This window comes from Crocodylus siamensis, chromosome 5 (genome assembly GCF_052110815.1).
Source record: "Crocodylus siamensis isolate JL-2025a chromosome 5, ASM5211081v1, whole genome shotgun sequence".
Lineage (NCBI taxonomy): Eukaryota > Metazoa > Chordata > Crocodylia > Crocodylidae > Crocodylus > Crocodylus siamensis.
In genome coordinates, this window is record NC_143399.1 from 45513300 (window position 1) to 45527430 (window position 14131).

General features: G+C 48.0%; 1 protein-coding gene across 3 annotated transcripts in view; it reads left to right on the top strand.

Moving 5' to 3' along the window:
• The window catches only part of LMX1A (LIM homeobox transcription factor 1 alpha), a 116959-nt gene that overhangs the window by 86134 nt on the left and 16694 nt on the right, over positions 1 to 14131 (top strand). For all 3 annotated transcript variants that reach the window (XM_090049128.1, XM_090049126.1, XM_090049127.1), the window contains one exon: positions 6993 to 7225. In XM_090049128.1, coding sequence (XP_089905254.1) covers positions 6993 to 7225 — 233 coding nt within the window. The remainder of the gene's footprint in view (positions 1 to 6992; positions 7226 to 14131) is intronic.

The following is a 14131-nucleotide window of genomic DNA, read 5'->3' on the forward strand; positions in this document are numbered from 1 at the left end:
AGCAAGTGTTCTGAGAGGAGCATTAATTACACCATGAGCTTCCAAAACTGCTTTCTCCTCCTCCCACTTGACTTACCAAACCTTGGAGGAAACAGCACATCAGCTGCTGGGGCAGCAGTGGCACTCAGAGTTGTGCACACATCTGGCTGACAGGTGTTTGATTCTGTACTTCTTAGCTAGACAAATATGTTGAGGAAAGCAAGGAGAGGGAATTTCCCCTATGTATGGAGGGACAGTAATACATTTGTGGTTATGGGTTACTAGTATAAAGTTTCTCACACCCCAATCTCTCTCTCAGGCTCTTTGTTCAGACTCACCCTCTTCACCAGGGAGAAAGTTTTAGAAGAGGAAGGTTAACTGGCTTGGAATGAGATGGGAATGAGAATCTGCTGCTGGAGACTCTCAAGTGCTGGGTGGCTGCAGTGTAGCACCTGATAGTTGATTCAGCTGAAGTAGTGGGGGGTTAGACTGGAGCAGGCAGAAGACAGTAGAAAGAGACAATCCTTTGGTGTCACTCGTTTTAGGAGCATTGCTGTTTCTTCCAGGCTGGCAGCACAGTGTCAGGGCTCAGCAGCTACTATTTGGAAGCAAGTTGTCAAGCAAAGAGGAAGAATAACCCTTGGCTTGGAACTCTGCAGATGTGGGCTCTACTCCCCCTGCCCTTTGAGATTCTGTGGCTAGGTACAGACAGTCAAACAGCCCAAGGCTGGATTGATTCAGTCTTTGCAGTTTAGTCTAAGCTGCAAAGATTGAACCGATAAGCAAATGAACAGACATTCACTTTTGATTCAGGCAATGCAGCCACATGCCTGCAGTGGCTCAAGACAGAAGGCGGGAGATGCTAGAGCATGGCTCTCTGGCATATAGCCAAGCTGGGCTGTGTATTTGTTTCCTCTTCCTGCTGTCCCTCATATCTCTGGGATTTGCAGTCCAGGCTCACAGTAGAAGGACTCTGCAGGGTTGCTCATCACTTCCTCTTCCTGCTTCCAGGTGCCTCTGGGATTTGTAGTCCACAGTTGCAGCTGGCACTAAGTAAGCAGGACAGGGCAGCTCCATATTTGGGGGAAGGGAAATTTAATCCCCCTCCCAGACTCCAGCAGGGGTTTGCTGGGGGGGCAGAAAGCAGTAAGCCAGCCCTCACTGCTCCAGCTAGGGAGCAGAGGGATGGGGCCAGTCCTGCTCTCTGGAGCAGAAAGCCCAGCCCAGCCCAGCCCAGCCCAGGGCTGCAAAATGCTGGAATAGTGGGGGACTCTGATTTAACTTGAACCAGGAAGTGGTCTTGAACGGAAGATTCATAAACTGGTTTGACCTAAATCAGTTAAGTCTGTATCAACAACATTCACCCAGGTTTATCTTAAACCAGTTTCAGCCATTTTGAAACTAGTTTTTGTGCACTGAACTTCTGTTCTGTTACAGGTTTAAATCAGTTTCTGATCACTTAAGTCAGTTTATGTGTAACTTCTGTCCCTAAACTGTGGCACCCCTCAAGCAGCTACTCAGACCCAGATGCACAAAGGTATTTAGGTATCTGAAGATCCAGAATGATGGCCAGTTGGATTTCCACAGATGCCTAAGTAGGCCTGGTGCCAAATTCCCATTGCTTTTAATTATCTTCAGATGTACAGAATGGATACTTAAAAAAATTCCACTTGGCACTTTTTTCTATGGGTAGATCCAGGATTTTGAAACAGAGGGGTGCAATTAGTGTGATGCATCATCACATATATAATACAACACCAAGTCTTTTCCAGTTAAGGAGAAACTAGAAGCTTTACTACTATTCCAGAGGCCTAGCACTACATATTTCAGTTTAGGATCAAAGCAAAGCCAAATATAACTTTTTTGGCATATGCACTGATTTGCTAGATTATATACTCCATTTAAAAACACCACAAACTAGGCAAAAAGTCAAAAGATGTTGTTTCATTAGTCCTGTAGTCATCTAGTTAAATGTTTGTCTCTTATTCAGATTCATATCTAGTCATCTTGAGCATCTTGACAGTGTCTCCAAAGTAGGGGCGATGCATAAGGGGTACACACAGGTGCACGTGCACCACCTGAGCATCGCAGTGCATCCCCTACAATAAGGTGCTACCGACACTGCTGGCAGCACCTGCGGGTGATCGCTGCTTGCCACCCCACAGCCAGCACCACTGGCGGGGTCTGTGGGCAGTCCGCGACAGCCACTGGATGCTGCCGACACTGCTGGCAGTGCCGGCAGGTGGTCGCCGACCCCTGGTCAGCACTCATCACCCTCCCTTCCCCCCCCACCGACAGTACTGGCAGCATCTGCAGGAGCTCTGCACTTACCGCTTCTACCGCTCTTGCTGCCGCCGCTGTGCTCCTGCCGCCGCTGTGCCCCCCCAACCACGGGGGGCATGTGCCATTCATGTCCAATACTTCGCTAGCAGTCATATCTACATCTAAGTTAACATTACCACACCTGAGTTAAGGTTTTTAGCAAAGAACATCCTTCAGGGCTGCGCAGTAGAAGAGACATTACCAGAAATAGCTAAGAGACAGCAGCATTGCAGAAGAAAGGATCGTTTGAATATCTGACCATTAACCTGAGAAGAGGGTCATTAATACCCATGGTGGAGTGAACGATATCCATGAGCCATGAAGTCAATTGACTCCCTCAGTGCTACCTCAACAGAAATGCCACTGGCCCTCCCAGACAGTTGGTTTTAAAGTTTCGGTGGAGCAGATCTAAGGAGGTAGGGGAATACCTGCAAGAGCTCTTCTTTTCCTGAGTGGTCCTGCAGTTCTGTGAGAGGCAGCTGTGATTTGGTTGTTTGCCTGGATCAGTGATTCTCAACTAGGGTGCTGGGCTAAGCAAGGTGTGAGGAAGTACGCAGATAAAAGCAGGCTCAAGCTTCAAGTATGAGGAGGTAAACAGGTAAGAGCAGGCTCAGGCTGTCCCTGCCTAGCTGCTTCCCTACCCCCACCACTGCCCCTGCTGCGGAGAAGTGAGGCCTGTAAGAAATGCATTCAGTTTTTAAATGGGGTGCCTCTCAGTTCACAAAAGTTATGGAGGGGTGCCTTAAGTTTGATGTGGGGTGCTTTGAGTCTAAAAACATTGAGAACCACTGCCCCACATTGGGACTTTACACCTGTGGAAATAGTTAGCTAACTGATGAGGTGCCAGACACTGCTGTGCAAGAATAAATGTTTTCGATCCGAGCCTTCAAGAGGCCGAATGTACATATGCACACACACCTTGTTTTCATAGGTGGTCTCTCTCCATCTCCTTGCAGTTTTCTATCTCAGGGCTGTCCCTGCACAGTCAGTGGGCCTGGGGACCATATGCTTCCCGCTGCACTATGTACTCAGATGCCTCTCACCCTCGCCCCACTGCACCCTGCACCTCGACGCAGCACCAGGGGAAGAACTTCCTTAAAAAAAATCATTTCTCCATCATTCCAAAACTGAAAAGGACAGGTTGTCAGCTGATGTCCCTCAGTCTGGCTCCCTTGACTTCAATGACCCTGGACTGTTATAGTTCAGGCAGAGATCTGATCCAATACAGCCTCTTTGTCTCACAAGCTTACAAGTTTGAAACAACATCTAAAAATATCAGTTTTCTGGTCATTTTGTATTCTGCTGTACATATTTTGCATGCATCTGCTCTTCTTGTGAGAATGAGGCTGATTCAGCACATTTCATTTCCTGTGCTTCCTTTTTTTACGTATATAAAAAAATATTTTTCCTATTAAAAAAGCATCTGCTCTAAGGACCTGATGAGGAATGGTTTCTGGTAAAGACTGCATGACAGTTCAAAAAGCCCCCCAGGGAAATGCAAGATGTTCAAAAAGAGGGGGTCAACTCATCATTGCAGAATATCTTTAAATAGAGATTAGATATCTTTCTGAAAGCCATGCTCTACTCTACCAGTGCTGAAACTTTTTTTTACAAATGGGCCAACCTTGATATCAGAAATGGGCCTCCACTCATCCCCTCTTTCTCCCTGCCACAGAATTTAGCAGTGAGAAGGAGAGGCAAACAGCAGCAGCATTAAATTCCTGGGCTCCAGAGATGGGCGAAGGTAATGGCTTCAGTTAGAGCCTGCACTGATATGCTGGTGGGCTCACACCAGTTACAGGCAGATGAGGTTCTTTGGGTAAATTCATAGATCGTAAGAGGCTGGAAGGGACCTCGCAAAATCATTGGGTCCAGCCCCCCCTGCACTGGGCAGGAAGACAATTGGGGTCAGGTAACCCCAGGAAGGTGACCGTCCAGTCTCCTCTTGAAGATTTCCAGGGTAGGTGATTGTACCACTGCTGGAGGGAGTTTATTCCACAGTCTGGACACCCTGACTGTGAAGAAGTTTTTCCTAAGGTTGAACCTGAAATAGTTTTCCAGGAGTTTGTAGCCATTACTCCTGGTTTTCCCCAAGGGTGCCCTGGTGAACAGTTGTTTGCTGAGCCCTTGATGTAGTCCCTTGATACAGTGGTAAGCTGCTACCAATTCCCCTCTCAACCTTCTCTTTGTTAGGCTAAAGAGGCCCAAGTCCCTCAGCCTTTCCTTGTATGGCTTGTCTTGCAAGTCTCTGATCATACGGGTGGCTCTTCTCTGGATTCTCTCAAGCATTTCCACATCCTTGTTGAAGTGTGGCACCCACACCTGGATGGAGTACTCCAGCTGCAGTCTCACCATTGATGGCTCTTGTCTCAAAAGCCCTGTCAACTCTACAGCTCCTAATAGTCCAGTGCTTTGCCCCTGCTGGCTGCTAGCATGGCTTGTCCTGCAACCAAATGTGATATATTTTATTAGATCAACTTCTTTCGTATGGAAAAAATGGTGTCCATATCTTGATCTTTGTCTGCTTTGGCATTTTTGTTGATTTGGGAGCTCTTACCCATCAGAGACGTAACCAGGGAGCACTACATGGAAGTGGCTCATTAGACCAACTAGATAGCTGGAAAAATTGTTCTTTGCAAGCTTTCGGGTACAAACACCCTTCTTCAGGCAGAGGGAGAGTTTGCAGTTGTTTTGTCTCCCTCTGCCTGAAGAAGGGTGTTTGTACCCGAAAGCTTGCAAAGAACAATTTTCCCGACTATTTTGTTGGTCTAATAAAAGATACCACATTTACCCAAAGAACCTTGTCCGCCTATGTCCTAAGACCAACATGGTAACAACCAATACCCGCCCCACCCCCACCAGTTATAGGTCATTCACACAGGTTTCATGGGCCACGATCATGTGCCTGCTTAGCTCTGCTACTGGGTGGAGCCCCACTGGAATGCAGAGAACCCCTCATGAAGTAGCGGAGAACCTATGCACAAATATCTGCAGGATTGGGGGATATATTTGATTTTTTGCTCACATTTTGTTACCTTTTTCCCTCATCCACCCAGTGACTTTGGCAAGTGAGTTAAATTTTTGATAAGTTTCAGCACTTCAAAAAAAGGAAAAATTACAATAGGAAAAGAGCAAGAAAAGAGAAAAGTTGACTTGATTGATTTCAGTGGCTTCGGTAGGAAAATAAGAACAGATAAAGATAGTAAAATAAAACAAATGTTTTCATGAAGGATTTGGTGACAAGTTTCTGAACTACTGACATGATATACATTTCCAGATCCAAAATGGCTTTCAAACTGTTGGCATATTTTGCTATTTTATTTTCATTGCCAGCCAGCTGGAATAGTGTTAAATATAAGCTTCTGGAGTCACTTTGTAGAATGCTGAGGCTAGTTATTTATGTTATATATCAAGTATTCCTTTAGCATCCATGGAACCAGCCCTTTTTATTTTAGTGTTGTTTCTTTGATGGCGGGCATTGTGTACCTTTAAGATTTGGGTTTACCTCCTTCATTAATTCATGAGGGGAAAAAACAGTGTCGGATAAGGAACTGGCTGGAATCTAGAGCCTTGGGTTCAGTTGTCTCTCTTTGCTACTGGCCTATTGAACAAGTCGTTTTTCTCTTTGTGGCTCAGTTTTTTCATCTGCAAATCAAAGCTAATCTACTGACTCAGTGAGAGACATAAAGCCAGTGCCACATAAGAGTAGGGTCACTCGAGTGACCCAAAGGGCTGCATGTGGACCAGCCGGCGCGAAAGTAAATAAGCCTGATGGTGGCTGCTCATGGAGCAGGGTGGGTTGCAAGTGGTCCAGAGAGGGGCAGTGTGAAAGAGGCCCTGTGAGAAGGGCAGAGTGTGTGAGTTGGAAGCTACAGGCCCAGCAAGGGGCAGAGTTTAGCTCAGCCTCGGGCCAGAGCTGCTATGAATTTGCTATGCCATCCATGAGGCATGGGACACGGTATAGGGGAGGACAGAGCCATGGACAATGCCCTAGGCATTGGGGCATTCAGTGGGTAGCCTTCCACATTCAACACCCAGTTTATTAAACCAAACTGTGGCAGGTGAGACACGGCAGCTGCCCTAGACAGGTAGGCAGGCCAATGTTGAGACCCGGCCCAAGTTTAATGCTAAATTAAGAGATGTTATCTGCCTTCTGTTACCTGTCCAGTGTGAGGCATAAGGCCAGTTACTTGCCTTCACTCTGACTTCTTGTTATTGATTTAATTATAATTAAATAATTACATATTTTTATCACTTTTCCTGATTAGGAACTCTGCCATTTCTACAGCCTGTTGCCTAAATCAGTTAAGAATATATCTAGTTCAGCTTTGGTATTTACAAACACATTAAGGAGCTGGAAGTGGTGAATTCTGCTATTTATTACACCGTGGTCTAGAAGTAAATGCCATGGCAGGGAGAGATGGGCGCACAGAAACAATAGGTTCTACCGTGCATTGTGCCACTTTAATCTCAGTAAAACACAACTCAAGCATTGCACCTTGGGCCCTATAGAGTGGACTCCATCATTAATTGCCCTATTTTAAGGTTAAGGGGAGTTTTGCTCTTGTTAGGATTGATGTGTCCCTTACACAGCCTACATGGTGGCATGGTGGCCTCTGTAGCTAGAATGACTGTGGCATCTCCAGTGCTACCAGCCCTGCTTGACCACACTTCTGTGTTCCCTCTCCAAGGCTCTTTGCTGTGAAGTGCGGAGGGTGCTTTGAAGCCATCGCTCCCAGTGAATTCGTCATGCGAGCCCAGAAGAGCGTGTATCACCTGAGCTGCTTCTGCTGCTGTGTTTGTGAACGGCAGCTGCAGAAGGGTGATGAGTTTGTCCTGAAGGAAGGTCAGCTGCTGTGTAAGAGTGACTACGAGAAGGAGCGGGAGCTGCTCAGCTTGGTGAGCCCGGCTTTGTCGGATTCCGGTAAGGGGGAGCACTGTGTTGAAACCCATCCTATTCTCATCCACCCACCCCTGTAACCTGTCCAGATCTAGTTGTAGCCTGTCCCTCTCTTCTAGTGTGCTCACTTCTCCACACATCTTAGTGTAATCCACGAATTTGAACAAGGTGCTTTTCACCCCCTTGTCCAAGTCACTGATGAAGATGTTGAACAGTGCGGGCCCGAGGACCGAGCCTTGGGGAACCCCACTGCCCACATCCCTCCAGGTGGAAAATGGCCTGTCCACCACCATCGCTGGGTGTGACCCTCCAGCCAATTTGTAGCCCATCTGACTGTAGGTGTCAACAACACAGTCACCTAGTTTTTTAATGAGAATGAGGTGAGAGACAGTATCGAAGGCCTTCCTAAAGTCCAGAAAGACTACATCCACTGCAACACCTGCGTCCAAGGATTTTGTGACCTGGTCGTAGAAGGCCACCAGGTTGGTATGACAGGACCTGCCTCTCATGAACCCATGTTTAGTGCCCCTAAGCATAATCTCCCCTGCTGGTCTCTTGCATATGTGCTCCTGGACAGTTTTCTCAAAGAGCTTCCCCAGGGCTGAGTCTCACCAAAGTTAGCAGAGTGAGGCACTAAAGATGAGAACAGTGAATGGACCTGGTATCTGGACCCAAGCCCATTTCAGGTTTTGATTAAACTAATGTCATGCATGGGTCTGAAATCCATTGTTCACACATGTTCACAGGAAGTGTAGTTACAGGGAAAGTGTGTGAGCAGCAAGTACTGAAGCAGGTGAAGGATACCCAGTCAAAACCTAGTAGCAAATTTGGAAGTAGGTTGTTACTACAGAATCTGTCCCAGCTGCATAGCCATGTTTTACATGGATGTAAATGTGTCATGTATCCGGGTTCTGTGTGTGTGCATCCCAAAGAGTTTACAGTCTAAAAGCAAGTGTTATTATTAGGCACCATGCTCTAGTGAGCAGCTCTCTGGCCTATCCATGACTGGCTTTAGGCGAGACATTTCCCGTCTCTGTGTTTTAATGTCCCCATATGCAAAATGGGTATATGGGGATTGTGAAGGTGGCTGCCTTCGCAAAGTACTTTGAGGTTTATGGATGAAAAGAGTTGGTGGGTTCTTTGTTATCAATAGGCCTGCGCGAAGTGGCTAGTATTTGCTTTGGATTTGGATTAAGCCGGATTGGGGGAAAGTGATTCAATTCAGTGATTCGAATCACTGTCCCGAATTGATTCAGCTGAGTCTGATTTGAAGATTTGGCTGCTGCCGAAGCAGCCAAATTTCCGAATTGCACAGGCCAATCCCACCCGCCCGCTCTCCCAGCCCCACCCGGCCCCAGCTCCTGGCTCTTCAAAAAAAAAGCCTGCCCTCACCAGGTGCTGCCAGGCAGGAGGGGAGTGATCCCTGCTGCCCCCCACTGCCCCATGCCACAAGGGGGACTCTGCCACAAGCCCCCTGCCCCTCCCCCCATGGTTGCCCTGCCCACCTCAGGTCCTGGCCCTTTAAAAACAAAAAACCAGAAACCTTGGACTCACCGGCTCCTGCCCAGTGGAGGGGACAGGATGATCCCCGCTGCTCCCCACTGCCCCGCACTGTGTGGGAGGTTCTTCCACAAGCCCCCAGAAGCCCGAGGCCGCTACAGCAGCCGGTGAGACTGGGGTTTTGGGGTTTCTTGTTTTAAAGGGCCGGGAGCTGGGGTGCATGGGGGCAGCCATGGTGGGGTTGGAGGAGTGGGCAGGGGTTGAGGGGCACTCAGGGGGGCTGAGGGAGCAGCCAGGGGATGGGGCCTGGCAAGGTTCCCCCCATAGTCCCCTCCCCACTCCTCCATCCCCCTTCCCTGTCCCCTACATATCAGCATGGAGTTCGGGTCCAGCTGCAGCAGGGACTGCCTGAACTGCCAAAGCTCTCCAAATCTTTTCCAAATCTATTCAGAGAGCTTCAAATCAATTTGGACCTTTTAACTGGTCCCCTGATTCGATTCGTATTCAGAGATTTGGCCACCGAATCAGGCTGAATCTCCTCCGAATCGAATCAGCACCCAAAGCTTTGCACAGCCCTGGTTATCAACATGTTTGGGGGAATGCAGGGGTGGAAGTGAGCACAGAAATGAGTGGAAGTTTCCTCGAGTCCATTGAGTGACCTGGGGCAGTCAGGTCTGCCTGGGATTTATCCAATGTAGCAAATTCAACGCCTGCTCTGGAATCTGAAACTGAACTAGCCCAAATGTAGCAATCTTCCAGGCACTCTGCAGAAGACACCTGTTGCACAGGGATATTGGAGAGGCCTGATGGAGTGCATGGAAGGGATGGGAAAGGCTGTTCTAGAGCAAGGCAAGGATGGAAAGGACTTTCTCTGTACATGGCTAGCTGGATTCCTGTTCCAATGTTGGCTTTAGTGCTGCTGTAATAGTACTATGTTAGTAATTAGATGTTAAGAGTGCCCAGACCCTTGGATAGATATCATTCTTCATTACTTTAAACATAAATAAATGAATGCTTAACATTTCCTGGAGAGAAAAAACAAGTAAAAACATCCCAGCAGTAATGGTTAGAAAAAGAAAATGAACTGTTAGCAGAAATATTGGTGTTAACGATGTCCCCAAAGACCTTGTCTCCTAGCAGGGCTGGATGGACACATGCCTTTTGCCTGTGTCACGCATATCATTTTCCAAAACAGTCTTTGCTTCCATTGAAAAATGTTGTCATATGATAATTTGCTAACTGTACAAAGGCAGTTGCCCTGTAAATGCTCTGTGTGGTATATTAAAGAGGATGCCCATTAAGAGTTTTGCTGCCAGAGATGTCTTTTACGAAGAGCACAGTATCGTTATCCCTGTCTTGCACATAGGGAAGCTGAACCAGGAGTGGGAGAGACTTAGCCAAGATTACCCAGCAGGCAGAGCTAGGGATTGAACATAGGTTCCTCGTGTCCTGCTCTAGTGCTCTTTTCAGTAGGTCACGCTCCCTCCCCAAACCTTAAAGATATGTCTGCACTGGTTCTGTTCATATCTTTTTGGGAGCTACTGAAAAGTAAGCCCCACCCATCTCCAAACCTACAGCTGAGGTGGTGAGGATGCCCCAAGGGGGGCCCTCCCTGTTCTTCCCATGTTGCTCATCTCAAGTCCCTCTGTTTCACAAAATCTCAAGAGCACCTTATTCCTGGGTGAAGTGCTCAGAGCAGGGGGGGTGAGGCTTATTTTTCAGCAGCAGCCTTGAGATCATCATCACAGTGTCAATGAAGACACTGCCCTCTGCTAGGAAAGTGAAATGTCACTTCTCCAATATGCTGCTCTACGGGGGAATGGGCACACTGTTGATCCAGCTGCAACATGGGTGGTAGGTATGTTACTGGTGCAGCAATTAGGGTGTATCCAAAGAATAAGTTAGGGCAGGGCTGTGCAACTGGTGGACTGTGAAGGGTTCAATTGCAGCCACTGGACTTCTCCCATTGCTCTGGCTGTAACAGTTGCAGGAGCCTGTGGGCTCCCCCACTCTCCTCTGGCTTCTGCATGAGTCTGTGCTCCGGGGGTGCAGGGTGGAATTGGGCAGTGGAGGGGAGTGTGCAGTGCAGCAGTGGAGGAACGCTAGGTACAGTGATGGAGGGGGTGCCTGTGTGGAGCATCAGGATGGGAACGTCCATTCAGCGAGCAGCCTCATGGCCTGTGGCTCGCTTGGTGCCATCTGTGTGGCACACAGCTTCTGCTCATGTGGCCCTTGGGGGCTTAAAAGTTGAACACCCCTGAGTTAGGGGATGAGCAAAAAAAAGGACATGGTTGTAGAGCAGTAAAACAATCTTACTGTAGCCCCAGAGGTATCCATTTGGGCCCTGCTTCTTGCTTGTGCCAAAGGCTCTGCCCAGTCAACCCACCACTGTGTGGGTACCTGGTCATTCAGACTGAATGCAGTGCTAGAAACACCACACCCTGGTGTGCTCCTGGCTGCAGACACTGTCATGGCTTAATCATGCCAAGCTGGTAGACCACATGGACCTTTAAGCTTCTGTCACCTACTACCAGGTGGTAAGGTAGGGGGTGAACTTAGAGTCCATCACCTGCACAGTATTAACTGCCCAAGTGCACACTGTAATCCTGTGGTTAATCCAAGGTAATCTACCTTAGTTTCAGATACCAGTGAGCTGCCTTGCATTTACTGCAGGGTAAGAGCATACTCATGAGCATTTACCATGGAGTAGCTCAGGAGTGTACAAACCGCACATAAGTGGTACAGGGAACTGCTATGTGTGGCACATGAGTCCCAGGCACTCAGTAAAAGGAGGCACCAGAAGGGAGGATGGGGGACATGAACTTCCAGCCACATGGAGGGGAGCAGGGGCAGGATGCTGCTGTGAGAGATGTCAGGTGTCACTGCCAAGAACTAAGTTAAACCTTCCCTGGCCCTGCAGCTGCCAAATGCAGGGCTTTGGATTCTTGCTTGTCATATAATACTGCAGTAATTGCAGGTTGAGAAAGGGTTAATCTGGCTCTTGGCAGTGACAGCTCTTCTCACAGCAGCATCCTGCCCAAATTCTCATTGCCCAGATGCCTCCATTCCAGTACCCCAGGACACAAACTCCATTAGGTTTGCCTCTGAGGAGCGGGGATCAAAGTGGCCCTTGGGGAAGGGGCAAGACTTATTTTGTGGTACCCCTGCCAGAAAAGGCTGGCCACCACTGGAGTAGCTGATGCACTGTAAACTCACCAGATGGAATAAAAACTAATGGGAACCATAACTAAAAAAGTGAACCAAATCCAATTCCCTGATCCTCGTCTGGGGGTTTGAAAAGGTTTGGATAACTCTTCTCCAAAGAATTCACAACTTTCTTCAACCTCATTTTTTTGACAATATTTCTAGCCCAACGACAACCTCAAAGTAGGACTAATCTCAGGGAAAAACAAGTTTGTTCTTGTGAAATGTCCAGCTAGGACCTAGAAGAGCTGGAGGCTGAAATGAATCTCAGAAGAGGATCCAAACTTTTGGACCCGTTGCCAAACCAAATCCAAACTCTAGACATTTAGGCTAGAGGCAGACATTCAAAAAGCCTGAGCCTGAATTGATTCAATCTTTGTAGGTTAGTCTAACCTGCAAAGTTTGAACCTATTTGGAGGTGGATAGACATTCCTTTTTCATTCCAGAAATGCAGGCACATGCCTACAGTGGATCAGGCTAGAAGCCGGGGGGGACTAGAACTGCCCTCCCTTCCCTTCTACAGTACTGAGATGCGGGGGGGCATGGCCAGGCCTGGGCAGGATGCTGTGATTAGGGAGGGTTCCCCCCTCCTGAGCAGCCCATCAGGAAATGTTTATCACCCCTAACTCAGTGTTTATCAATACATCAAGAAAACAACAGAGGGGCATTACCAGCTACCTGTTGATTCTGCCTTTGTCCCACATGCCACAGTTTGGAGGTAGCCAGCATGTGGTCTGCTAGCTAATGCTGAGAGGTGTCTGCAAGGGACAGGGGAATGCCTGCTTAGCAGAGAGTGGGGAGGGGAGGGGGGCACAGAAGCCAGGCACATGTCTGTAGTCGCTGCTGGAGCTGCAGTCAGGTAGCAGAGGGGAAGGGCCAGCTCTGTTGTGGAGCAGAAAGCCCTGCCCAGCCCAGAGAGCATGCTGGGATGCTGCGGGAGTCTGATTTAATTTAAACCAGCAAGGGGTCTGGGACAGAAATAGCATAAATCGGTTTGACCCAAATCAGTTAAGTTGGATACTGCATTCACCCAGGTTTATCTCAAACCAGTTTCAGCCACTTTCAAACTGGTTTATGTGCACTGAACATCTGTTTTGTTACAGGTTTAAATAAGTTTCTGGTCACTTAAACTGGTTTGTGTGTAATGTCTGTCCCTATCCCTGGTGGTGATCCCAGGGCGTATATACATGAGACATTTAATGCGCATTAGACTCATTCTACAGTGCATTAGTGCAGCTGGCAAAAAACATGCTAATGTGCAGTAGACTTAGTCTAATGCTCATTAACATCACAAAAAAGCGTTCCTCTGCGCTAATGCACCATAGCGCTGATTATGGTACATTAAGTTAGTATCTGTTATTATAGATAATAAACTTAATGTGCCATAATTATGATGCTACTTTTATGAAGTAATGTGAATGCCTTATTGCTTCTTGGCCCATGCTGCTCATCAACCTTTGCTTTCCTTACCTGTTGGGTTAGGGCAGTAGGGGCATCTCACACATTTTGGTGGCTAGTATGTCTTGGTGACGTTGATTTATGATATCATGGGGTTACCGGACATCTCAGTGCAGCATCACCAGATGGAGGGAAACATAAACAGGCAAAATGCTGCCATCTTCTGGAGAGGGAGGGGTGCGCACTCACCAGGCAAGCAACTGTGTGAACCGGTGGGCCACTTCTGTGCTTTGTGGGAAGAAGGAAGAGCTGTGCCGTCCAAAGCAGAACAGGGGTATAAGCAGGTGGAGCAATGCCATGCCTTGGTGAGAGAAAGAGAGTAGTCCATGTTTCCAGCACTCTTGCCTGTGCCCATACGAAGCAGTCTCGTTTTCCAGTCAGGCATCCTCTATCCTCTGTTACAACCGTCCTGTGGCTTTGAAAAGAGTGTGACGTTCACAATCTGATTTCAGGCTCTCATCATGCCTGGCCTGGCTTCCAGAGGTGCTAAGCAGTCAAGAAACCCAGTCAGGGCAACAGTGCTCAGCACCTCTGCAAACCAGAGCAGGCTTGAAATCAGAATCTATGCCCTGAATATCCTTTGGACAAACCACCTGTTTTTTTAGTTCTCAAGGTTTTGAATGCCATAAACGCTTTGACACCACACAGCAAATGACCCAGCCCCCGTGTCACTGGGTTTTGAATACCACAGTCCCAGTACAAAGGGTCTTGGCACGTCACAGTAAGTGTTACCAGGCTTTGAAGGCCCTGATCTTGGCATGGGATACA